At 56.6% G+C, this 25015-nt stretch overlaps 2 protein-coding genes across 2 annotated transcripts in view; one reads left to right on the forward strand and one right to left on the reverse strand.

Moving 5' to 3' along the window:
- ACBD6 (acyl-CoA binding domain containing 6) overlaps positions 1–6504 on the forward strand; it is an 84320-nt gene extending 77816 nt beyond the window's left edge. The window contains exons 7-8 of the mRNA XM_058808518.1: positions 2128–2158; positions 5940–6504. Coding sequence (XP_058664501.1) covers positions 2128–2158; positions 5940–6097 — 189 coding nt within the window. The 3' untranslated portion in view covers positions 6098–6504. The remainder of the gene's footprint in view (positions 1–2127; positions 2159–5939) is intronic.
- A 3643-nt stretch (positions 6505–10147) lies between these two features.
- LHX4 (LIM homeobox 4) lies at positions 10148–20154 on the reverse strand. The gene is made up of 6 exons (XM_058808519.1): positions 20064–20154; positions 14643–14814; positions 11624–11826; positions 11303–11457; positions 10642–10813; positions 10148–10551 (listed from the first exon to the last, which is right to left on the reverse strand). The coding sequence occupies exons 1-6, from the start codon at positions 20137–20139 to the stop codon at positions 10148–10150; spliced, it is 1182 nt and encodes a 393-aa protein (XP_058664502.1). The 5' UTR covers positions 20140–20154.
- Between the last annotated feature and the right edge of the window lie 4861 nt (positions 20155–25015).

Below are 25015 nucleotides of genomic sequence, written 5' to 3' on the forward strand. Positions count from 1 at the left end.
AATAGAAGCAAACAGCACGGTATCTGAGAAGTGTAACAAATAGCATTTGGCCACTGGGCTGGCTCAGAGCAGGGGGAAAATCCGCAGCGTAAATAAAGTGCAAACCATGTTTGCATAACATTGGATTAATAGTTCTTTATAAAAACCACACTGGGATTAAAGGGATGCGTTTCCTATGCTGAGACCTGTGCCTTCTCCTTAGCCCAGCAGATGCCAGGAAGTACATCTAAGAGAAATAAAAAACCTTGTTATCCCCAGCCAGCTGCTGAACCAGCAGTGCTTTCTGCAGGCCTTTGGAAGAGAAACAAATGTCTCTAGGATTCCTGGAGCAGCCCTGGGTGTTTTAATAGGGAGTTCTGCAGCAAAGCACTCCCATGGGAAGGGGTTCCTGCTGCATGGCTCCAGTCCCATTCACCTGTGGGTTTTGTTGGCTGCGGTCTTGGAGGTGGTGATGCAGAGGGGAGCTGGATTCCCATCCCCCAGCCCACACATTTGACATCCTGCCTTTCCAATAACTCATTCAGACTGCTCCCACCTCTCCTTCCCCAGCCCTGCTGAGTATTCTGCTGAAGTCAGTGCTGGCCCTGTCACTCCTCCAAGCAGCCATGTGCTTAAGGAGAGCTCAGGGGCACTGGCTCACATTGGTTACCTTAGTGTGGAGTAATCAATGGGTGCTGGCTGTGATTCCCTCAGTTCTTTGGTTTGTGGTACCATCTAATGACACCATTTGCATCGTGCTCCCCACAGTTTGGGCAGAAATAGGCTCCTGGAATGAGGCATCTTCAACACTGCTCTGAGTGACATGAATGGGACATAGTGGCACATGGAAGGAAAAATCACACCCTCCCATTTCATATCTTTTCCAAGCCCCTTTGCTTGGAAAAGATATGAAATAGGCATTTAGGCAGCAAATGCCTGTTACATCTGGCTTTTTATCCCTGTTGCTGCCATGATTGTCATGTTAGTGCCATGTCTCAGAGCAAAGCATGGCACCTCCCACCCCAAAACACAGGTCATTCCTAATTCCACAGCTCAACAGGTTTAATATCAAGCAGAATAATACACTGGGAAACCAGAAAACTTCCAGTGAGTGGAATTTCTACCTCTTTTCTCGTTCTTTTCTCTTTTGCCTGCTCCAGAATCTATGGCAAACTGTAGAATTTGTACCTTAATCTCAAAGATGATGGTAATTAAAAATTTAAGTCTCCATAGGCAGATGCAAATAAATTAAGGAGGCCAAGAACTGAATTAGAGGCTAATCCTGGTTGTGGAAGTGAAAGCAAAGGGGCCAGTAATTCTTTACTTCTGTTATTTCACCTGTTCTGGTGGCAGGATGAGGCTGTGGCAGGGTGAGGTGCCTGGGTTTGCAGTGCTGGATGTGAAGCATCAACTGTGGTAGAGCCCTGGGGAGGGGACACAGGAGTCTGAGAAGGGGACACACTGCCCAAAGCATTGCAGCTGAGGCAGTGGCTTAAGTGTTAGCTGGACCAGGGAGCTGTGTGCCAACACCTACAAATCACACACTTAGGTGTTTCACAAGGATCAATTTGACAACTTGCTCTCATCCTTGAGCACTCTGCCCTTTCCTCACTTGACAATATTTAACCTGGGTATTGGAGTAGACCTAAATTCTGAAGGCAGGGACCTAACATTTATTCAGGTGGAAGGAACTGGTTTTTTTCCCATGTGCTGAAGAGCTCAGTGCACAGAGCTGTGTGAGCATCCCAGTGCTTTACCCCTCTCTCAGGTAGTTGGCCAAATCTGGGTTTGCACTGAAACATCTTGCACTAAAGCACCAGGAGTAGTGAGAATCCCAGAGTGAGGCCATAGGACAGAAATCCTTCATTTTTATGGGCTGGAAGTGATAACAGTATGAACTGAATTATACTCACGTCATGACGTGATCCGCACACTCTTATGGGTGGATAGAAATTGATTATCCATCAATAGGGAGTGATGGTGGATGATGATTCAAATCCCAGCTGTCAGGTAGCTGGGTGTCCTGGCTGTTTGTCTGGTCAATTAAAACATTGCTGGGATTCAGCCTATTTATTTAAAACTGGGATGTGTTTGTATTACCACAATGTTACCTACACCTCTAAAAGCAAGTCTCTTTCTCTTTTTCAGGATGGGGAAGGCCAGACTGCACTCCATTATGGTAAGCTGCCTCTAAGCTTGGCTCTTCCTTCTTAGCAGTGTGGATTTGTAGCTGGAGTAAATGCTCTATACATAGAAAACAATTTCCAGGAGAAAAGGAAGCTGGATTTGATTAACCAGTGGCTACCTCCACTAGCAAATCTCAGGATGGTAGGGGTAGGAGAAAATTGCTGCCCTCCCTTCATTCTCCTCTGCAAATGTCACCTTAAAGCCTTCCTTTTCCCTCAATTAATGATGCAGATTTTCCCTGTACACCTCTGTGTCTCCAGGATGTTGGTGTGCCACCTGCAGAGCCAGGAGTGGTTCTGGTTAGGGGATGCCAAATTCCTCAGCCTTCAGGGAGGGTCTGTGCCAGTTTTAACAGGTTACAGAGTTCAGGGGAAGGGGACAAACAAGGTGGCCTCCACCTTCATGTGTCCTGGTGACAAACCTGTTTGATCGCAGCTGAGAGAGCAGCAGCTTCTCTACTACCAAAATCAGCAGAGGCAAGTCACAGTTGGTGTCCCTCCTACAATTACAGGCTAATTAGATCCGTGATTTAATTGAAAGATTGTTCTATCTCCAAATGAGAAAAGCAGAGACTGAAGTGATGTGTGCGGTGCTGATGTGCAGGGAATAGGAAAAAAGTATCAATTTAATCTGGATCCTAATCTCTTTCCCAAAATTAAGACATAGCCAGTTATTGTCTTGTACTCTCTCTTGATGCCTGTCACGGTAATTAAGAGCATACTTGTCATTCTGAAGTGTTTGTGTCTTTCTCTCTCTTCTTGATCTCTCCACAAGGACATTAGCAGAATAGCAGAATTGCTTTGCAGACATCAGTCCAAGGCACAGCATTTGGATCTGGAGCTAAACTCCCAGATTCCAAGGCTCCTGAACCAAGACTGTAGTTACAATAATGTGTGATTTCTCCCTGTGGGATCTTTCCTGTAGGATACTCCATTTTTCAAATTCCAAATTACTGTGACAGGAATGGTGAATCTGTTGCTTAGCACAGCATTGTCCACAGATGGACAGCCCTTAAAATGCCACATTGCCTCTTTCTCTTCCTAAGCCATTCCACACTTTGGGCATTCTCTCTCCTGGGAAGATGCTTTTCCAACTCCTGAGGGGTTCACAGTAGATTGTGCAAAAGCATAGCACATGTGTAAGTTGTCCAAGAGCACTTGCTTCTGGCATGCCCAGTATGTGAAAGGAAAAGGTGGAGGCACCACCTGAGTTTAAATTCCATGCAGATGGATCCTCTGGCTGGGGACTGAGGCAGGTTGTTCAACACAAGCAAACATAAGTGATATAATGAACATTATTTCAGAAATTATTTCTCTGATCTACCCTTCCAGCTCAGGTGTTCAATAACTACGGTTGCCCAGGATTTTCTTCCCAAATGTTTGTGAAGTGTTGAAATTTTTTCTTCCCCTTGAGTATTACATGATATATTATGTATATCATCTTTGGGAAGCCTCTCTGGGTTGCTGGCACACAGGCCTGGTGTTCCCATGGGTCCCCTGGACATCCTCATTCCCTTTCTTGCTGATCCGGCCATAAATCACCCCAAGCTTGGAAACAGCTTCTTAAATGGGTGACTGGATGGATTCAAGAGGCTGTTGGCCTGAAACTGGAACTCAGTGTCACCTCCCAGTCCCATTTTGGTCAGCACTTCACAACTGAGTCATTAATTGCAGTGGGGAGGCAGGAGAGCTGCTATGGCCGGACATCAGCTCTGAGCAGAGCGTTGCCTTCACAAGGCACTGCTGGAGGCTGTTCACCGAGTCCAGGGAAGGGTTAACTCCCATCAGCAAGGCAGCCCCTGCTTTTAGGGTGTCTGCATCCCTTTTTATGAGCCGGCAGCAGCGTGGCCTGACAGCTGTCCTTGTGGTGACAGCTCTCCTGATTGCAGCCCGTGTCAAAGCGCATCCTGCTGGGGGTGATAAATCCCGGCTCCTTCCGATGGCCGCTGACCCCGCCTTTAATCGGGGGTTAAGCCGAGGCCACCAGGGGAGCCACGGCTGCAGCCCGAGCCCATGGCTCTGTGCTCAGTGCTGGGCAGCCCCTTCTGCCCGGCTCCTCTCCATCCATCCATCCATCCATCCATCCATCCATCCATCCATCCCCAGACGCACTGAAATCATCGCTGCCGCCTCTCCCAGAGGAAATCAAGGCTTCTCCAGCAGCGGTGGCCACGTGGCTGTGGAGTGGGCAGGCTCCGTATCCTCCTGGGCACCCTGGCTTCCCTGCAAAGCACCATCTGTTCAGCTCTGGCTGCGCCGGGCAGGGCAGTGGGAGGGGACGCTGGAGGGGAAATAAATAATAAAAAAAAAAAAAATTCATCATCCGAACCCTGAGGATTAATGGAGTCGGGAGGCGAACTGCGCCGAATGGAAATTCATCTTCACCCGTGCCACTGTCAGGGCTGCCGCTCTGGCCCTTGACAAATCGAGGGTCCCAGGGTGTGATAAATCCAGCAGCTGTGCTCGTCCCCAGGGATGTCCCCAGCCTGCTCAAGGACATGGCACCAGATGAGGAAGCCACCTTTCCCTGTGGGGACCGGCTTCCCATGCCCAGAAGCTGCCACCAGACCTTCCTTGGCACCTCTGGAAGTCTGTTATCTGCAGAGGGATGTGCCCCCCTTCAGCTCAGCCTCACCCACACCCCCACCTGCTTCCTCACCGTTTCCCCTTTTTTATCCTTTCAATATAAACTCCAATCACACATTGAATTTATTTTAATGAGACATTACTGCTTGTCCTTTTGGATCAGTAGAAGACTGCAGAGTAATGCAAAAGACACTCTAATTACTAAAGGAGTCAGTCGGTTGCTCTATAAAAACACCCAAAATATGATTAAAACCAATTGCTACCAATGCAAGAGGAAGCTGCCAGCTTCATGGCCTTATAAGGCAGGTTTTGGCTTTACTAGGGTCTGAGTTGCACAGGCTGAAAGGAAAATCCAGGGTCTGGGACTTGTGCTGATGTCAGCCAAGTCTAGCTGTCCAGTGTTAAGAGTTTTCCTGATTTTCCTGGTTCTTTTTCTTTTAGCATCCTTAGGTAAGACATCCTAGGACAGAGAAGAGCTCAGGTCGAACTTGACTCTATCTTAGAGAAAATGAGGGATGAAAAAACAGTTACCAGTAGAGATGTGGGGAATAAAATGTGTGCCATTAACATTAGCTGTCCCAGGTCATGGGCACAGTCACCTGGGGCTGGTGCTCCAGGAAGTGGTGGGCTCAGCTATGAACCATCTGAATTTTGTGCAGAGAGAAGGCATGGACAAAAGTCAGGAGTGAGGCAGTGCCTGGGATGTGCTGCCTGCACCCTGGAAGGTGCAGGAGGCAGGTGAGGGTACAGATCCATTATAGATGGTGAATGCTTTATAAATTCTGGGTACAGGAGCAGGCAGGGAATGCTTTCCCAGGTGGCACTTTGGGGTCCCTGCAGTGCTGCAGTAGCACTCTGGGCCCTTTCCAGGCTCAGTGTCCAGTCCTGGGTGGGAATGAGCCTTAGCCAAGCTGTCCCAGGTGATGCCCTGCAGATCCCTGAGCTCCCAGCACCTCTGACTGGACTGCAGGCTCTGGGTGCTGCTTGCACCACTCAGGACTGCTGCTTTTGCGTTGCTCTCTCTCTGTCCTTTCTCCTTCCCGTGCACTGTTGGATCCACAGCGATACTTTGTGTTCTGAGCTCTGCCCTGCCTTGTGCTCTGCTGAGCCGGCGTTTCCTGCCTCCAGCTACAGCCAGCGCTCCAGGAACGCCCATCCCCGCACTAACCCTTCCCTTTCCCTCCCCAGCTGCCACCTGCGAGTTCCTGGACATCGTGGAGCTGCTGCTGCAGGCGGGGGCCGACCCGGGGCTGCGGGACCAGGAGGGCTGCCTGCCCGAGGAGGTGACGGACTCCAAAGCCATCACCCGCGCTCTGCAGCAGCAGCACGGCCCCGGCCAGCCCTGAGCCCCGGGGCACAGGGATGCTCTGCAATAAACGCCCCTTGTCCCCTCCCTGCTGCCCTCCCCAGACACCTCGGGGGTTCCTGTTAAAGCACAGGGTCTGGCTGGGTCTCCAAGCGCATGCCCTGAGCAGGGTGGCATCAGAGCTTGGCAGGCTCTGACCTTGAGCAGTATTTGAGGGGGGAGGGAGAGGGGAGAGGGCCTGGAGGAGGCCCCAAGTGTTATTTTATTGTATCAAACACGAGTACTGTATGGGCTGTCTCACCAGAGCAGCTGGGCTGACCTGTCGGCTCCTCCCTGGGGATGCAGGGCCAGGTGAGATGCATTCTCCCGTTCAAGCTGAATTTTGGGTTGTTTGTTTTGGTTGTTTGTTTTTTTTTCCCCTGGGTCCAAATAAATCATATAAATAAAAGCACAGTGTTGGGATCAAGCCTTAATGTGTTTGGTTTTGGGGTTTTTTGTTTGCAGAGGGTGACTTGGAAGCCATAAGAATGGGAGGCAGGTCAGTGCTTCCCATAACCCTTGGGAAGTTCTGCTGGAGCTCTTGTCCTGGGGAGGGACAGCTGCAAAGACAGCAGGGTCATACAGGTGTCTGTCTGTCTGTCCCTCTGGTTCTCACACAACACATGTTGCTAATCAGCCTCTCCAAGCTGATAGCACTTTTATCCCTTTGGTGAATCAAATGGCTTTAAACACCACCTCAGCAGCTCCTGTTTTGTGTCCATCCCTGGAATGGCTCCTCCAGGGCTGAGATCTGGTAAGAGCTGAGCACAGATAAACCTGCACCCACCCTGTCACCCCTCTGGGACACTTCATGATCTTCTCAGCTGGTCAAGTACCCTGAAAAGAGGAAGAATGTGGCTTGTGACCATGGCTGAATGGGTGTGGGATGATCATGGGGTTTGGTGCTGCCTCATCAGCATCCCAGCTGGGCCCACGGAGCCACCAGGGGTGGGTTTGTGCTGTGGGAGGAGGCTGCTGCTCTGGGTGGGTGTGTGACTGAGGAGCCCATGGCTTCCCTGTGGGATATTGCCATGAGTTTGCTTTTCCCAGACAAGATTCACAGCCTGGGGGGAGCAGAGGAAATCTCCATGGCTGTGACAGGGAGCTGCTTGCCCATGGGGTTCTGCAGCACATCCAGCCTCAGGAACATAACTGGGAACATTTCCCTTGGCTGAGGAGTGGCTGGGCACACGTGGCTTTCGCCCCTCACAGTGTCTGTGGCTCCTGCCAGCATTTGCTGACAATGACAAAATCGCTGTGCTGGCTCCACCACACCATGCTGGGGACAAAATGGCTTGGGCAGGTTATTTCCCAATAACTTCATATTAAGCAAGACCCCTCCATGGCTCCTGCTCCCCTTGGGCAGCTGCAGGCTGGCTCATCACAGCCGGGTGCTTTTCCACCCAGATGCAGATGAAACAAGGATGCCAACCCCAATTCTGGGTCACACTGACTTTGGTGGCACCAAGGTTGGGGACAAGCAAGGCCACCTCTCTGCAGGGCAGTAATGCACAGCCACTGCCTGGCTTGATGGACATGCTGGGCAATAAAAAAATCTCTGTTAAAGCCGGGATGAAAAGCAGCGGCCACGGTGCTGGTGCTTTCAGAGAGCACATTTGGGGCCGAGCGCTCAGCCCTGGAGATGTTTATAGCACTTTAGGTCTGTTTGTGAGGTTGGAGCCTTTCCAAAAAAAAAAGAAAGCAGGGGTGGGGGTGGGGGGGGAGGAGAGAAAGACATATATTATTGTTTATAATCTGCTTTATTCAGCCAAACCTTTCCCCCAGCAGCCTTTCGGATTGCTGTTAAATCCCTTGGTGCCTTTAACTACCCATACAGAAAGTGGTTAATGTGCATTCACCCTAAGCTTGGCATCTACTCCAGGAAATCACTTTAATTGAGAAGCATTAAATGTTAAAATGATTAAAATACAGAAAGCCAACACACAGGTGCCCATGGAGGGGAGTGGAGCCCTCTGCCCCTCCTGCGTGGCACGGCCCTTCCATCTCACCTGTGCCCGCTGAATGCTGTGGCGGCACGGCCAGGCACTGTCACTGCTGCCAGGGGGCAGGAGAGCTGTGCCACCTTGGCTGCCATGTGGCAGCCATGGAGATTCCCACCCAGCAAAAACCAGGACGCGATGACCAGTGCCACTTGTTCCATCCCCCAGGGGCGTCAGTGCCAGCACCCAGACACGAGCTGGCAGTGCTGACCCCAAAGAGCAAACGGCGCCAGAGCAGGCGATGCCAGTGGTGAGCACTGCCTTCCCACTGAGGAAGAAAATCCCAAAGACAGAAAATCCCAAAGACAGCAGCTGCTAAAAAGCATCCCGAGTTTATTTGCCATCACTTTCCCTCATGGCGAGGGGTGACTGTACACATCTCATGCCAACACACTGAGGCAGGGTACAAAAGCAACGCCCTGGGCCCGAATCCGGGGGCAATTTGGGGGGATCATCTCTCCCCCAAGACATGGCAATAAATAAGGTTTTATTCTTTAAAATTTTTTATTATTATTCTTTTCGTTGGGTTTTTTTTTTTTTTTTCCTTTTTATTCCCCCAGGAAAGAAGACTCTCACTTTCTGGAACTGTACAAAATTTACACAGCGAGGGGAGGAGGCATTTGGCCTTGTTGAAGGGGGATGGGAGCAGCAGGCACAGCTCTGCCCCGTCCCCCTCCCCACCAGGGCCGGAGCTTGGCACGAAGCAGCACCCAAGGCTGGGGAGGAGGAGGCACATGGATCATGGATGCAGCTGGGGCAGCTCCTGCAGCACCAAGGCACCCAGCTGGGGGGGGCAAGGAAGGACAAGGACAGACCAGTGATGTGCTTTCTCGTGTGGCTTTTCTTTTTTTTTTTTTTTCTTTTTTTTTTTTTTTAGTATTTTTTCCCTCTGCTTCTGCAGCCTCCACAGCTCTGGAAGGAGCCTGGACTAACTGGATCCACCCCCAGCCCTCCCTGAAGGGAAGCCTGGGATCATCAGCATCACCCCAGAGACAGGGAGGGGGCAGGGACCGCATGGCCAGGGCATCCCTGTGGGGCTGGGGCAGAGCTGGGCAGAGTGTGGGGCTGGATCTTACCCATGGGGCTGAATGTCTGAGGGTAGGGGCTGTGGCTGTGCTGGGGGACATGGACATGTGGCTTTGAGCAAGGGCTGGTGCTGAATGAGCCTGGTCAGGAGCAGACCCGTGGGGCTGGTGGGATGTGCCAGAGCCGCCGGGATCCTCCCTGGCTGCCTGCACCCACCCTTCAGTACCCACGGCACCAGAGGAGGAGGGTGACCCACACCAGGAGCATCTCACAGCCCCATCTCCCCTTCCCACCACCACGCAGGGCTGCTGCAGCTGATGAAATTCCCGTTCCCCCATATATGGGAGGAATTTTTTTGCAATGCCCTCACAGCAAAGGTTGCCCAGCTCTCTCACCCACCCCTGCAGTGGCTGCTGTGCAGGTGCCAGCCCCAGGCAATCCCGGCTGGCCCTGCCATGGCATAGCCTGGCCAGCGGGCATCCCGGGATGGAGGCGATTTGTTTTTATTCCTTCCCCTCGCGTGACGACGGTACAAAGCAGCGACGCTCCTGCATGCCCGGGGATAAATCACGGCCGCTGGGCCAGGAGCAGGCAGGACGGCCCCTGGGCATCGGGGCAATGCCCCCGGCAAAATAAACCCTTCTACAATATAGACTTCTCTTTCCGCGGAGGCTCCGGGCAGCGCCGAGCTGCGTTCCAACACCATATGGAAAAATAACTCTTGAGAACAGCAGCGGTGCTCGGCAGGGCTGCGGGGCTCCGCGGGGCCGGGATGGGCTCTGCCACCCCCGGTTGTTCCTCTCTCCCTCCCGCCGGCCCCGCCGCGGCCGGGTCCTCTCTTGTGCTTACACCCAAAGGCATCCGTGCATCCCCCGCCCCGGCCGCGCTGTCCCCCCTCCCTGCAGCCCTGCAGGGCCGATTCCCACGGGATGTCCCGGGCAGGAAGCTCAGCCGCCGGCGGTGCCCTCGGTGCTGCCTTGCGGGCCGGGGGGAGCGCGGGGGGCCGGGGCGGGGGCGAGCAGCGCTTAGAAGGGAGGGTGATCCATGTCGTCCAGCCAGGAGGCCGGGCTGGTGGGAAAGTCTGGGTACCCCACGCTGCTGCCCGTGGAGATGTCGGAGGTGGGGCCCCCCCCGGCCATGGCCCGCAGCGTGTGACTCACCCCCTGCGCGCCGGGCGCCAGCCCCAGCCCGCCGTCCAGGCCGTAGTCCAGCCCGTTGAGCAAGGGCCCGTGCGCCGGCAGCGACGAGATGGAGGACGGCGACTGCGGGAGGCCGTAGGGGCTCCCGTCCCGCAAGTCCTGGTACGTCTGTCCCGTGCCCTCCATGGAGAAGCCGCCGTTGAGCAACTGTCCGCCCGCCACGTCCCCCACGGAGCCGTAAACCCTGCTGCTGCTGTTGTTGTGGCCGAGCTCGGAGAGGATCTGCTCGTCTGCCGGGGACAGGAGGGAGAGCGGAGGCGGGCGGTGAGCGCCGGGGCCGGCCCCGCGTCCCCCCGGGCCCGCTCGGGCGCCGCGCTCACCGCGGAAGCTCAGCTCGCTGTCGCTGACGCCGCAGTCCTCGGCCGAGCTCTCCTTATCCAGCTTCGCTCCCCCGCGGCTCCGCTTCACGCTCTTGTAGAACTGTCCCCAGCGATGCCGCCCCGCGTCCTTCTTGAGCCGCTTCTCCTTGGCCCGCCGGTTCTGGAACCACACCTGCGGCGGGCAACGGGCACATCGGTGGCACCGCGGCACCCCCGCCACCCTGGCGGTCCTGCGTGGCAGCAGCCCTGTAATCCAGAGCCTCTGCAACCCAGCACCCGTGAAACCCAGTGCTCCATCATCCTGGCACCCCTACATCCATGCCAGCACCCCTACATCCATCCCAGCACCCCTACATCCATGCCAGCACCCCTACATCCATCCCAGCACCCCTAAATCCCTGCATCCCAGCATCCTGGCATACCAACATCCTGGTACGCCAGCTCCCACACCCCCATGCAACCCAGCATTCCTGAACCCTGCAAACCTGCATGCCAACCTCCTAGCTCCCACATCCCCATGCAACCCAGCATCCTAAACCCCTGCAGCCCGGCTTCCAGGCGCCCAATGCCCCTGTGACGCCCTTGCAACCCCCAAAGCCAGCCCCCAGAGGCTGCATGGCCCCTCTCTCGGGGCAGGGTGAGAGGGGCACCGCGGCCTCACCTGCACGACCCTCATGTCCAGCCCCGTCTCGGAGGAGAGCTGCTCCCGCACATGGCGGGCGGGCTTGGGGGAGTTTTTGTAGGCGTTCTTCAGCGTCTCCAGCTGCTTGGCCGTGATCGTGGTCCGGGGCCGCTTCGCGCCCGCCTCGGAGTCATCTGCAAGCCAAGGAGCCGGTAGCAGCCCCGAGCAGCAGCAGATCGTGGGGAAAACCTCCCCAAAAGCGGCCGCCCCGAGCCCGCAGCGCCCCTTGCCGCGGGTCACCCGGCGGGCACGGAGCCCCCGAGCGCGCCGTGCCCCTGGCAGCCCTTTCGGGGTGCCTACCGTTCTGCTTGGCCGTCTCGTAGTCCTCCTTGCAGACCAGCCGGCCGTCCTCCATCAGGTAGAACTCGTCGCCCGTGGCCAGCTGGCGGCTGCAGATGATGCAGGCGAAGCAGTGCAGGTGGTACACGAAGTCCTGCGCCTTGCGCACCACCTGGGTCGGGGGGATGCCCTGCTGGCACGCCGTGCATTTGGTCCCGAAACGCCTGCGGGGGGAACAGGGAGACCCTGAGCCCCCCGGCTCGGTGGGTTTGGGGATGGGCAGCGGAGACAGGGCAGAGTTCAAACCAGCGATCAACCTTATTATGCGTGACACTTCACACGGCGGGGGTTTATCTTCCTCAGAGCGAGAGAGTGGCCTAATGGAGCCCAGCAAGGTTTGATTTTAATGATTCTTTTAACTAATGCTTATAGGCTGCCTGATTTTTTTTTTCCCCTGCAAGGACAGTACATATTTCATCCACATTAATACCAAATAAATTAATTACGCCGCCCCGCTGGCATGATGAATCCCAGATTAATGCGGAATGATGGGGCTCTTACACCATAACGATGGCCTGGCAGGGGCGTGGGGTGGGGCAGAGCTGCCAGCACGGCTGCAGGGTGCAAGGTGTGGGTGAGAGTGGGAGAAGAAGCGTGGAAGGAGCACGGTGCAAGGAAGGTGGGAGCAGCGTGAAAGAAATGTGCAAGGATGGCACAGGACACGCAGGGAGTGGGGAAGGCTCATGCAGTGAATGTGAGTGTGCAAGAATGCTGCAGGAAGTGTGCAAGAGGGGAATTCACTGAATGAAGGGTGACTCGTGCCTTGAGGAGGAAGGCAGAAGTCAGCGAATGTTCCAGAGGCGTTTTTTGTAACAAACGTTGTGGGACTGAGCTGGGGCACATCCCCACCTCCCACTGGCTCCACAGGGCTCTGTGAGGTCTCCCCTGCTCCCCAGGGCAGCCCTGAGGACCCACAGAGCATCCGGGTGACAAAGCTCAGAATAAATCTGCCCTGTCTGCTTTGAAGGAGCAGGAGCAGGAACAGGAGCGCCCCGAGCGCCCCAATCGCTTTGGCCCAGCCCGAGGCTGCGGGGACAGGCAGTGACATTTGGGAATGCAGCCACTCCAGGCACCTCTGGCTGTCCCCCGAGGCCTGAGCAGCTCCAAAAATCACCCTCGAGCCCCATGGCCGCTCATCCCCTCCGGAAATCCAGGGCACAGCCACCACGGCTGGGACTCTGAGGCTGCCCCTGAGCCACGCAGGGATGGGTGGCAGGTTATGGGCACGGGTGGTGCCAGCAGGCTTTTGGGGTGCTGGAAGCAGAAGGTGAGAAGGGAAAACCTGGTTTGTGTCATTTTCTGGGCTTGTATCCTAAAGGGAGAATCCCTGGACATCTGCTGGGGACACCTCAGCTCTCCCGGAGTCAGAGGGGAGGGAAGGTGGGAGAGGAAGGGGGAGAGAGGGAGAGGGGTGGAGAGGAGATGGACAAGAGAGAGGGAGGGAGGGATGAGGGAAGGATGGAATGGAGGATAAAGGGAGGCGGGGTGGGAATGGAGGGGAGGAGGGTGGGAATGGAGGGAAGGAGGAAAGCAGAAGTGAGTGAGGAAAAGGATGGACAGAGGATGCTTTTCTGCTCCCAAGGCTGAGCTGGTGCCCATTCTGCAGCCCACATCCCCTGCCAATTCACCTGTAAAAGCCATTTTAACAACAGTCCCCACACCCCGGGGTGCTCCCACATCATCTGGGGACACAGCGCCCGGGACAGAGCCACGGACCCAGAGCTGCAATTCGGGGGAAGGAAAAAAAAAGACCAAAAAAAAAAAAAAAAATCGATCTGATCCTTTCCAAAGCAGCTCCTGCATTGCCAAGCACCTCCGAAGCTGGGCTGAAATCCTCCCGTGCCCTGCAGGTTCCCAGCCCGAGATCAATGCGCGGTTAAGGAAAGGTGAGGTGCGAGCGCCGCGCTGCTATTGATTGGCACCAAATAATCCAGGCAGGACCTCATCTGAGAAAGTCGCTGATCTTTCAACTCCAATTAACATTGATTACCCGCACCTTTTGGGCGACTATTTAAACGACTCGGAGATTAATAGGCTGGAAAATATCAGAAGTGAAGTGTTATTACCCGGGCTGGAGTGGCCGCTCTGACCGTCTCCGGGAAGGAGAATTCCGAGCTGCATCTTTGCTCCTGATGCCTGCTGAGGATCTGGGAGAGCCTGGGGATGGCAAGGCAGGCGAGTCCTGTCTAGGGACGGACCGGAATGGCTTTAGGGTTGTGCTATGGGGTGACGGGGACAGCCCGTGTGGCTGCTCGGGAGCGGGAGGTGATGGCACAAGGGGTGGCTTTAGTGCCCGAGGGCCTGAAAGGCACCAGGATCCAACCCCCAGCAAAAATCCTTCTCTATCCCTTGGGAAAACTCAAAAAATTCACCGGCAGCCAGGGACCGGAGCATCCTAAAGGCAAAGTCCGTTTTTAATGGGGAACGGGCTGTCCTGTGTCCGAGAGCAGGGAAATGCCACGGCTGGGGCACCGCACAGCTCAGAGGCAGCTGCCAAGGCAATCACATGAGGGTTTCACGCTAATGGGAGCAAAAAAATTATTAAAAAAAAAAAAAAAAAAAAAAAAAAAAGAAGAAGAAAGAAAGAGGTAAAAGGTGAAGGGAGAGAAAGAGCATCATCAGATCCCGAGGAGGCGAGGGAGGCACTCGGGAGGAAGGGAAGAGGCAGCGCTGTCGCTGTCGGCGCCTTGCGCGGCTTTCTCCTGCCCTCTAGCTCCGAGCGGGGCCGTGGATCGGCCCCAGGATGTCACCCCCGAAGGGCTGAACACCGGCACGGGGCAGGGACAGGAGCAGCAGCGAGATCCGGGGCTTTGCCATGAGCACATCCCAACAACAGCATCCACCCGGCAGCACCGCAAAGCACCGACATCCCCTTATTGCCACACCAACACCAACAAGCTGCATGAAGATTTTTTGGAGAAATTATGCTAAAACTGGGCTGCGCGGGCAGGAAGGCGCTGCCTCGGGGGGTGCTACTCACTTGAAGAAATCCTCCTTGCAGTAGACGCTGCCGGCCCGGGAGAAGCAGCGCTCGGCCAGCTGCATGTGGCAGTCGGCGCACTTGAGGCAGGAGCTGTGCCAGTGGCGGTCCAGCACCTTGAGGATGAACTTGTCCAGGATGTGCTGGTTGCAGCCGGCGCACTGCGGGATCTCTGCCCGGAGGGGATGGAGAGAACAGCAGCGTCAGCCACCCCAAATCCCTGCCCGGCCGCATCCCGGCGGGTTTTGGGGATGCCACCCCTCAAATCCCCTCACGTCCCCTTCTGTAAAGCTTTGCCAAAATCCGCCGGGACAGCCGATCCCGGCTGGATCGGACACACACACACACACACACAGAGTGGGTTTTTCCTTCCTCACCCCGTTCTTCAGGCCGTGTTTTCCTCTCTGCCCGCCTCTCCCCCCTCTGGAATGGCACAACCACCAAGCAGGGACAGCGCTTGTAGCCCCCACTGACTCACACACAGGGAAGCAGATGGATTCGGGGGGGGGGGGGGGGGGGGAAATAAAAAAGAAAAAGGTTTTAAAAGAAAAAAAAATATTAAAACAAACAAACAAACAAACAAAGAAAAACACCAAGCAGAAAAATTTTTAAAGAATAACATTTTTTAAAGGAAGAAAGATTTTAAAAAGGAAAAAATATATTTAAAAACTACCAAAAAGGAAAAATATTTTAAAAAGGAAAATTATAAAAAAAAGGGAAAATATTATTTGAGAAGGAAAAAGGTATAGAATGAAAAGAATTTTAAAAAAGGAAAAAAACTATAATAAATATATAAAAAGCGATGAAGATAAAAAAGCGAAAAGATTTTTTAAAGGGATAAAAAAAAAAGAGATGCGAAATAGGTAAAAAGCGAGGAAGATCAAAAAAGGAAAATATTTTTAAAGGAAAAATATTTAAGAAGGGGAAAAAATCACAAGAAGGAAAAAGGTTTTTTAAAAAAAGGAAAATGAAGGAAAGGTTCAAAAAGGAAACAGGAAGAAGGAGAAAATTAAGCAGGAACAAAAAAAAAAAAGAAAAGCAAAAAGGAGAAACAAAAAAAAACGTGAGGGAAGAGAGGAAAGGAATGGTACAAGGGAGAAAAAGAAAAAAAGGAAAAGGGGGGCAGGGAGAGAAAGGGGAATGGGAGATAAAAAAGGGAGAAAGGGAAAGAAAGAGGAAGGAAAGGAAGAAAAAGGAGGGAAAAGAAAAGAAGTGCGGGGGGAAGAGGAAGGAACGGGCAAAGGAGGAAATAAAGAGCGGGGGAAGGAGGAAAAAGCACAGGAAAATCTCACATTGCTCCAGCCTCGAACAACATTATCTCAAACCCCTTTGGGGTCCTGCCACGTTCCTCATGTGAGAGCAGCCGATCCCATCCCTGCCCAGCGGGACAGTGACAATCCCTGAGCCCTCAGACCACGGCCGCTGCTTCTGCCCCATTAACCGCGCCAGAAATTAAAAATTAATAATTCTACGGCTTTAGAGGTCCCTCTTTCCCTTCTTGCCTTGGGAACCCCGGGGTGCTTCGCCGCCCTCCCTCCAGCACGGATTTCCAGGCTGGGTGTGTGGGACCCGCTTGGGAGCAGCGCGCACGCCGCTGGCACCGGCCCCAGGAAATCCTGGAATCCTTCTGGGTCGTTCCACAAACGCGTGTGCATCTCCGGGAGCCACGTTTTGTGTCTAAATGATTATTTCTGTAAACACGGGTGTGTTTGCGTGCACCCGTCCGACACTCTCGCAAACCAACAAAGAGATTTCCCCTTCCTAAAAGCAGCGACGCAGCTCCGTTTCAACAAGCAAACAACCGCAGCCGAGAACAGGATATCTCCCTTCAAATCTCCAAAGAAAACTGGTATTTTTTAAGAGGAGACCGATTTTCCTTCCAATTTCGCTGTAGATGCACAGCATCCCCACGCACAGGTGCCTGTGTTTGCAATGATGCCTGTGTGCACACACGAGATGATAATAATAAAATAATAATAATGATTATGATAAAAGTAATAATATCAACAATAACAAAAGGGGGAACTGCCAAGGGAACCAGGAGATGTCCCTCTGGTTGGCAGAGAGAAAATACCTCAAATTCAAGCCCCGCACCCTGCTTTGTGCCACAGAGGCAGCTGCCTCCCTGCCTCGCGTTTATCGCGCTCGTTTTACCTGAATTATTTTATAGAACAGGAATAAAGTTAATGGGTACAATCGGTACGTCGGGAAGGAGGCGCTCCCAGGCTGTCTTTGCCCACCAGCATTCCCAGTTTGTGTGCACAGAGGGGTTTGGATGCTCCTCCTGGGGGGACACAGCCATGGGGTGCCCCCGCTCCACCGGGCACCAGTGGGGCGATGCAGCGGCCTCGGTGCATCGCCCGGGGCAGGGGGGAATTTGGGGGTCCCCTCTGCCCCCAAAGGGAGGGCACAGCACATGTGCATCCCGGGCGGGATTTGGCCGCATCCCACCAAAGCCCGTGGGCAGATCCGCAATCCCCCCCCCCGCCTCCTCCCCGCGCTCCCTCCCACGCACGGACACCCGAGACACGGCCTGGCCCCCAACGCTGCCGTGATTTATCAGCGGCGGGTCCATCCCCCCATTCCCCCATTCCCCCCTCCCCGGCCCTCTCCCCGACGGGAAAAATTAGAGAAATATCGATTGGAACGAAACAAACGGGCCGGGGGCCGCAGTAATGCCCCAGAGCGCAAAGGGGAGCGGGGAGAGATGCACCGGGCACCGAGGGGCACGAACAGCCGAGTCCTGCTCCAGACTAACAAATCCCGGCTCTGGGGCCGAGTTCTGCTCCGGACTAACAAATCCCGGCTCTGGGGATCGGTCCTGCTCCGCTCAGGGGCAGGGATGGAGCCCATGGGTGTCCGGGAATGCGGGGAAAAGCGGAGCCCAAAGGGGCCCGGGCCGCCGGTACCGGAGCCCGCCCCGAGCCCAAGGGAAGCGCCAGTCCGGGATTCCTTCAAAACTCTTTCTGCGGGGAGGAAAGCTCGTTCCTTCACATGTTAAAAAAGCTTCCAATTCATTTCAGCGCTGCGGGCAAACGACTTTCTCGGCGGCGATCAATCACTGCCCCGCTCCAGCCCCTTGGCCCGAGCCTGCCGGCAGCCGGGCACTGTTCCCGCAGCCTTTGGCACAAGTTTGGGCTCCGGTAGAGATTTGCAAAACAATATTCATAAATAATATTCGGAATTTTATTTTTAACGATCCCGTCTGCAAGGCGAAGCGAGGCCTCTCGCGGGGGCGGGGGGAGAGGCAGCTCGGCTCCCCAAAATCCTGCAGAAGGAGATGCTGTAGGACACGGCCGCTGCTAAAATTACCTGGTGGCTAAAGAGAGAGGAAAAACTGTGATTTAATAGCGATTAAAAATTGAAATGTCACGGATTTTCCTCTCACACGCGGTGAAATATCGAGGTGCTGCTGGGGGCTCCTTGGGAAGGGGCTCCCTGCCCAGGGAGAATTTCCTTCGTGCTCTGTGGCACCGAGGCAGGATCGGGCCCCAAATCTGTCACGACATGAAAGCATGGGAGCTGGCAGCGGCCGCAGGGCTCAGCCTGGGGCAGCGGGAAAACCACAGGAGGAGGATCTCCAGCAGCCCAGCCTCATCTATTTTCCTTCAGCCATTTTTTTAGCTCACAAATAAGTATAATATTTATTATTGTTATTATTTTTAATAATAACAGCATTTCTAGAGATACAAATAGCAATATTCGTAGTAATAATAGCTATAAAGTAAAAATATAATAATAATAATAATAATAATAATAATAATAATAATAATAATAATAATAATAATAATATCATCATAATCTCGTTGGATTCTTTCCTGCTAATTCTTGCTATCCATCAGTCATGGGAATGACAATGTCATGGGCAAGGGAGTTTGGTGGGCCCGGGAAGGGCCAGATCAGGGAGCCGTTCTGGGGCAATGCAGCTCCACGGTGGTTTGGGCACCTCGTTTTTCTCTTAAACCAAGGGATTCCCAGGCCACAGAAGTGACCCAGCGACCCGGAACCGGCCTGGCTCAGGATACGGAGGCGGGACAGACCCTGAATGTCCTTGTCCCTGTCCCTGCCCCGGCTCTGCGCCCCTGACCGCGATTTTCCTTCCCCTCTGCTGCGGTGGAATTGGCCGAACGGGCCCTCCTGTCCAACCCTCCCGCAGCTCGGACCGGACCGGACCGGACCGAGGGATAACGGCGGCAGCTCCGCGGCGAGAGGCAGCACCGGAAAACGCACGGAAAACGAATTCCAGCCTGCCGGGGGGCCGGGGCCCGGAGCGGGGGGAGCCTGTCCCGGAGCGGGCACCCCCGAGCCCCCCGAGCCCCCCGAGCCCCGGCCGGGCAGTCCCGCCCGCCTCCACCGCCCCAGGTCCCTCCCCGCAACTTTCTCGGCGCCGCTGTGGCCCCGGTGGGGTCCCCCCATTCCGGGAGCGCGGCGACGCCCCGCTCTCGGCAACGGGGAGAAATAACCATAATAATAATAATAATAATAATAATAAAAATCACAATAACAACAGCAGCAGCAATTCCCGCGCAGGAGGTTCCCCCCCGGCCGCCCGCAGCCCAGGGCGCACCGGGGCACGGCCGAACCCCACCGGGATCCACTGGGGCATCCACCGTGCCCGCGGGATGCGGGGCTCGGCCCTGTAGGAACCACAGCGGTGACAGACACCCCCCGTGGGTCACCCCCAGCTCGGCTCCAGCATCCCCTCGGGGCGCTCCATCCCCACGGGCTCCATCCGCCCTGCGCGCAGCCCACGGACGCGCCACCTGTGGCTGCAGGGCTGCAGCACCCACAGGGACACGCAGGGGATTTTGGATGGACGCGGGTGCGGCGGCATCCCTCAGCCGGGCTCGGCATCCCGGTGCCATCCCGGTGCCATCCCGGTACCGTCCCGGTGCCATCCCGGTGCCGTCCCGGTACCATCCCGGTACCATCCCGGTATTATCCCGGTGCCATCCCGGTGCCGTCCCGGTACCATCCCGGTGCCGCGCACGCACCGCCCTGGGCCCCTTCCCACCGCCGCCTGTCGCGATAAACGATATCAGCCGGGTGTCGTGCGCTGCGCGGGGCGGGCGGGGGCCGGGGCCGCACACACTCACAGTCACACTCATATTCACACTCATACTCACACTCACACTCGAATTCACGCTCACACACGCACAGCCGGAGCCGCGCCGTCCCCCCCGTCGGGGCCGGGCCCGCACCGCCCGCTGCCCGCCCGCCCCGGGGCTCCGCTCTCCCGCCCGCACCCTCCGCATTTTCGCGGCCGTGAACGGCGCTGCGCGCTGGGGAAAACGAAGGGAAAGTGCAGAACGGGAGCGAACGGGAGCGGAGGCACCTGTCTGCCCGCAGGGCGCTGCCCCCCGGCCCGGGGCCGCCTTTGCGGCAGGGAGCGAAGGAGGGAGAAGAGAAAAGCGTCCTTACGTTGCACCGGCACACCGAGGATCTCGGGAAGCCCCTTGACAGCCCCTTCGGCGGCGAGCGCAGAGCTTTGCATCATTTTATTGGCCCGGGGGGCGGCGGAGGGGAGAGAAGAGGGGCGGGAGAGCCGCGGGCCGGGCCGGCGGAGCCCGGCGGCGGGAGGTGCCGTGTCCCGGTGCCGTGTCCCGGTGCCGTGTCCCGGTGCCGGTGCCCGCCGGTGCCGCCCGCCTCCCATTCATTCCCCTGCGGGGAGCGCGCCTGACGTCACCGCCCGCAGGGGGGCGGGGGCGGGACGGGCCCCCCGCAGCCAATCAGCGCCCGCTCCGCGCCGCCGGGGGCGGGGCCTGGAGTTGGGAGGCGGGGCTTATGCGTTGGGGGCGGGGCCTGCGGGGAAGGGGCGGGGCCGGGCCGGCGGTGCCTTTGGGGACAGAGGGGGACAGAGAGGGATAAAGGGGGACAGAGAGGGACAGAGAGCGACGGGCCCAAGGCCGCGGGCGGGCTCCGCTCCCGGGGCTCCCGGACCCGCTCCCGCTCCATGGAAGGCACTGGGGAGTCCCCGCTCCGGGCACAGCCCCCGCCCTGTCCCTCGGGCCGCGGGGAAGCCAAGGGGCCCTTCCCTGGCCCCGGCGGACAGCGGCGCATCCCGCGGCACCATGAGCTCCTGTCCAGCGGCTGCCACCCCGGCCACGGCCAGCCCTGCTTCCGCAGGGCGCTGTGACACATCCCTGGGGCCCGTGCCAATGGTGCCTCCCCAGGGACACCTCGGCACGGACAGAGCCGGCTGCAGCGTGCCCAGCCTGGCAGCCCGATGGCCGGGGTGGCACAAGGGTGGCAGTGCCGAAGTGGGGCCACCGTGAGGATCCCCGTGGGGCTCTGCTGAAGGAGAGCCTTGAGACAACGCAGCCCCCAGCGCTGATGTGGCGGTACCTGAGGGCTGAGCAAGGAAAGTCACCGAAATGGGGCTGAAGTTATGGTGGCTGCCCCCAGCATCGCCCTTTCGTGCTCACCGTGTCACCAGCTCGGGGACAATGGTGCCAAATGTGCTGGGCCATGCCGCTCTGCTCAGAGAACCAGGCGAGGCTCCCGAGGCGGCACAGGCAGCTTCTGGCAGGTGAGGGAGGATGCTCACCCAGCCCAGAGCACGGCTCAGATGTGCCCATGCCAAGCCTTCCTTTCCACACTGTTAGCAAGAGGATTTTCCCACCTGGTGAAACCCTGCCCCGTCAGGAAATGTGCGGATGGGACAAGACTGGGAAAAAATGTTTAAAAATAAAAGTAATAAAACCTAAGAAATGTATTAAGCCTGATGGTTTCTTAGGAAAAAAAAATTGATTTTGTTTCTATGAGCTGCTGGGGTTTGACCCCTCCAAAGCTCCATTTTTACCAACAAACCCTCTTCCCCCTCATATGGCAGCTCTGTGCACTCACACAGGAGAGAGCTCATCCCTGCAGTTCACCGAGCGCCAAATTCTGCTTCCCACCCCAGGGAGGAGGATCCCAGCCCCTCCCCTCCCATCCCGTCCCATCCCCTAAATCACGCTGCAGCTCCTAAGTGCATTAGGCACCGCCAGCCCCCGGCCACCTGCGCTCCGCAGCCCCCTGGGGCAGGGCCACCGTGTCCCCAAGTCCCCAGCCTGGCTCCCGACACGCAGAAAGGCAGGTCCTTCAGACAGATTGACGGGAGTTTAGCCGGACGCGCGGACAGACGGACAGACGGACAGTGCCCCACCGCCGCCCCGTCCTGCTGCTTTGCATTTCCAGCCTATTTCCCTCATTATCGCACCGCTGCCGGGAGTCACCGCGCTCTCCCAGCTCTCTTGGCACGCTCTGATTTATCTCTCAGCTGGGATAAGAGCTCCCTCCACCCCCTTCTCCTCGGGGAATTCAATTTTCATTCATTTTTCTGCTTTGCCAGATTGATGCAGCCCCTTCTGCCCTGCTCTGGATCACTCCTGGCAGCGCTGAGCGGGCAAAGGGAGCCGAACAGCACCGAGCCCTCACCCTGGGCAAGCATCCTGCTGATGGGGGGCTGCCACCGCCCAAAAAAACCACCCCAGCAGCATCTTCCCAGTGCTGGCTCACACATCTCCTCGGCAGAGCCTTCATCCCTTCCCCTTCATCCCTTCCTCTCCCGGTAGCACGGCTTTGTTCCCCTCCATCCTTCCTGCTGTCCATCTGTTCCTTATGTTGGTGGGGATCTTTTGGTCTCTTTAGGGATTTTTTAGGTCACTTTGGGCTTTTTGGTCTCTTTTGAGTTTGTTTTTTCCCATCTCACATGGCTGAGATGAGCATGAGGTGCTTGCCCAGCAAACCCTCTCTGTGCCACCCAAAATGCTGCTGGGTCCTGGCGGTGCCCAGAGAGGGGGGTCATATGTGGTGGGTGTGAAATGTTCCCCCTCCAGGCTTTCTCCTCCTCCCAGAGCTAAACCAGAGCTAAGGCTTGATGGTGACCAGCCTGCAGAAGGGTGATTTTCATCAGGTTGCATTTCTGGGGCACTTTTGGGGGGCACAGATACCCTGCTCCTTCCTTGGCATTGCCTGGAGCCCTGTGGCCCTGCAGCCAGGGGAAAACCGGACCAGCATGAGGCGATGATGCAAAACCCACAGAGGAGCAGGGATGCTGCTCCCACCCCTTCCCTGCTGGGATTCATGGTTAATAAAAGGCAGGTAAATCCCAGAGCCTGTGACAAGGCACAGAGCCAGCCTCCCCTTGTGTGCCCCAGCCCTGGCACATTGGAATTAGGGCTGGCTTGGACACTGTGGCACAGAGGGGGACATCTGTGCATTGTCCCCTGGTGCAACAAGGGGGTTTCTGGGCAGAATTGGGGAAATGTAAAGGAATATAAGGAAATATAAGGAAAACTGGGATCTGTAAGGTCCTGACTCATGCCTGGGGGTGTGAGTGCAGCTCTGTCTCAATCAGCAAACCCCAAACGGGTTTGGAGGTGCCAGGGCGCTGAGCTTTGTGCCACCCATGCAGCGAGTTTGCCAGGCGTCAGCCCAGCTCCCAGAGTCCCCTCGTGTGACAAAACCAGCTCCTCCTGAACAAGGTGGGGACATCCCTGCAAGTCCAACGCCGCCACGGCCACTTCTTGGCACGAAGCCATCTCCCGAGCCCCACCGCCCCCAAGTCTGAATTATCCCAATAATTCCCCCTCCCACTCACATCCCTATAGCAGGACAAGCACACCGAGAGCCGGGTACTCACCAGCAGCCAGGGAAAGCCTCTCCCCTCGCAGGCAGGGGCGTTGCTAATTGTAATTGAAAATTAATCGGCGCTCAGCGAAGCCCCGGTGGTTTTATGGCTGCAGCGCGGGGATGCCGGTGGAGAAAGGCTCGTTCCTGTGCCGAGGAGGGAGAGGGAAGACGGGCAGGGCTGGAGGGAGCGAGCGCTGAAGGGGTGGGAAGGTGCCTGGCTGTGCGGGGGGCCTGGCCACTGGCCTGGCGGAAAATTAAATTGCACTTGAGGGTAAATTGTATTAGGGAATAGCGGCCGCCCCTGAGGCCATTTGGGTAATTAGCCCCAGGGAGCCGAGGCAGAGCCGGGAAGGGGTGACCCCATCAGGGAGGGCACCTCGGGGGCTCGGGCTGGGTCCCCAGGACAGCTTGTGCCACCTGCGAGTGTGGCCACAGCAGCTCCAGCCGTGCAGGGCTGAGGGGGGACCTGTCCCCAAGTCATCCCGAGAGGGGGACACAGTGTGGGGACGCAGAGTGGGGACGCAGAGTGGGGACACTCCGAGCCTGCAGCAGCCCCGCTGTGCCCCGCACTGGGGCTCCCCGGTGTTGGAGGGGGACAGCCCGGTGCCACAGGCCGGGAGAGCCGGGCCCGGGTGGATCGGGACTGCACCAAACAGGATTACGGAAAGTCCATTTACCGGACTCTCTTTTTCCTGCGTGCACAGCAGCTTGAGGCTGCGGGCCTGCCGGGGATGCTAATCTGGGCATCCCGCTAACCCCTTCCGGCAGCGCCCACCTCCCCGGCCCTAATCCCCCCTCCCGCACCTGCTGCACCCCCTGCCCGCCCCACAGCGGCATTTGGGGCTGAGGTGACCGCGGGCAGCCCCACACCGCAATCCCACACAGGGGAGCAGCTGGCGGGGGGGGGGGGGTTATTGATGCTGGGGGCGAACCCCCCAGGGAAATCAAGGAGAAGGAGGCAGCAGGGCTGCGGCGCTCAGACCCTGCCCATCCATCACCGGCGGTGGGCAGGGCCGGTCCCGGCTCGGGGGAGCCCCAGCCCCGCTCCGGGCCGGGCCCAGCCCCAGGCCGAGAGGGACAGAGCTGGCAGACGCCAGCCCCGCAACGCCTGGAGGCGGGACCACGCACAAACACTAAAGGAAAGACGGAAGGACACAATTTATTTGACGGGCAGGTGAGGGAGGAAGGGCTGGAGGAGCCAGAGACCGCAGGGGCAGAGCTGAGCGCCCTCCTCCCCATGCCGCCAGCCTCCCACCTGGGCAAAGTGAAGATATCAAGAAAAAGGCTCCAAATCGGATTGACACCCCCCCTCCCCCTTAATAAAGTTTATTATCGGCCGGGCTCTAATCCTTTTAAATCCCCCACGCGGGGGGATGGGCCAGGATTAGGGGAGGGCAGCGTAATCCCAATGAATTTGTTACAGGGGGATTTAGACAGCGCTGGGAGAGCAGATGGCCCCGGCCCCGGCTCTGGAAAACAACAATTTTCCTTAATGATTCCTAACAAGGATAAAAGGGCAGAGAGAATCGGGGACAGGCGCAGGGGGCCCACACCCACGGGAGTCCTGGTCCCCAGGGATGCTGCCGTGTGTCTCCATGCTCGGAGCACGGGCATGGTCAGCACGGAGCTGCAGCTCTGCAACTCGTGCCAACTTTATTCCAGCAGCTTCCTCTGCCTCCTCCTGCTTGAGGAGAAACCAGGAGCCATCCCAGCCCTGGGGATGTACAGAGGGCAGCTGCCCAGAGGCATCATCCCCA

Source organism: Ammospiza caudacuta, chromosome 7 (assembly GCF_027887145.1).
Source record: "Ammospiza caudacuta isolate bAmmCau1 chromosome 7, bAmmCau1.pri, whole genome shotgun sequence".
Taxonomy (NCBI): Eukaryota; Metazoa; Chordata; class Aves; order Passeriformes; family Passerellidae; genus Ammospiza; species Ammospiza caudacuta.

What these genes read in the sequence shown, in the direction of transcription:
- LHX4 (XM_058808519.1), bottom strand. Translation starts at nt 20,139, where the DNA reads ATGATGCAAAGCTCTGCGCTCGCCGCCGAAGGGGCTGTCAAGGGGCTT. An exon ending in TGCAAGGAGGATTTCTTCAA is followed by an intron (nt 11,827 to 14,642) that starts GTGAGTAGCACC and finishes TTCCCCCCGCAG; the next exon opens with GCGTTTCGGGACCAAATGCA. An exon ending in CGAGACGGCCAAGCAGAACG is followed by an intron (nt 11,458 to 11,623) that starts GTAGGCACCCCG and finishes CTTGGCTTGCAG; the next exon opens with ATGACTCCGAGGCGGGCGCG.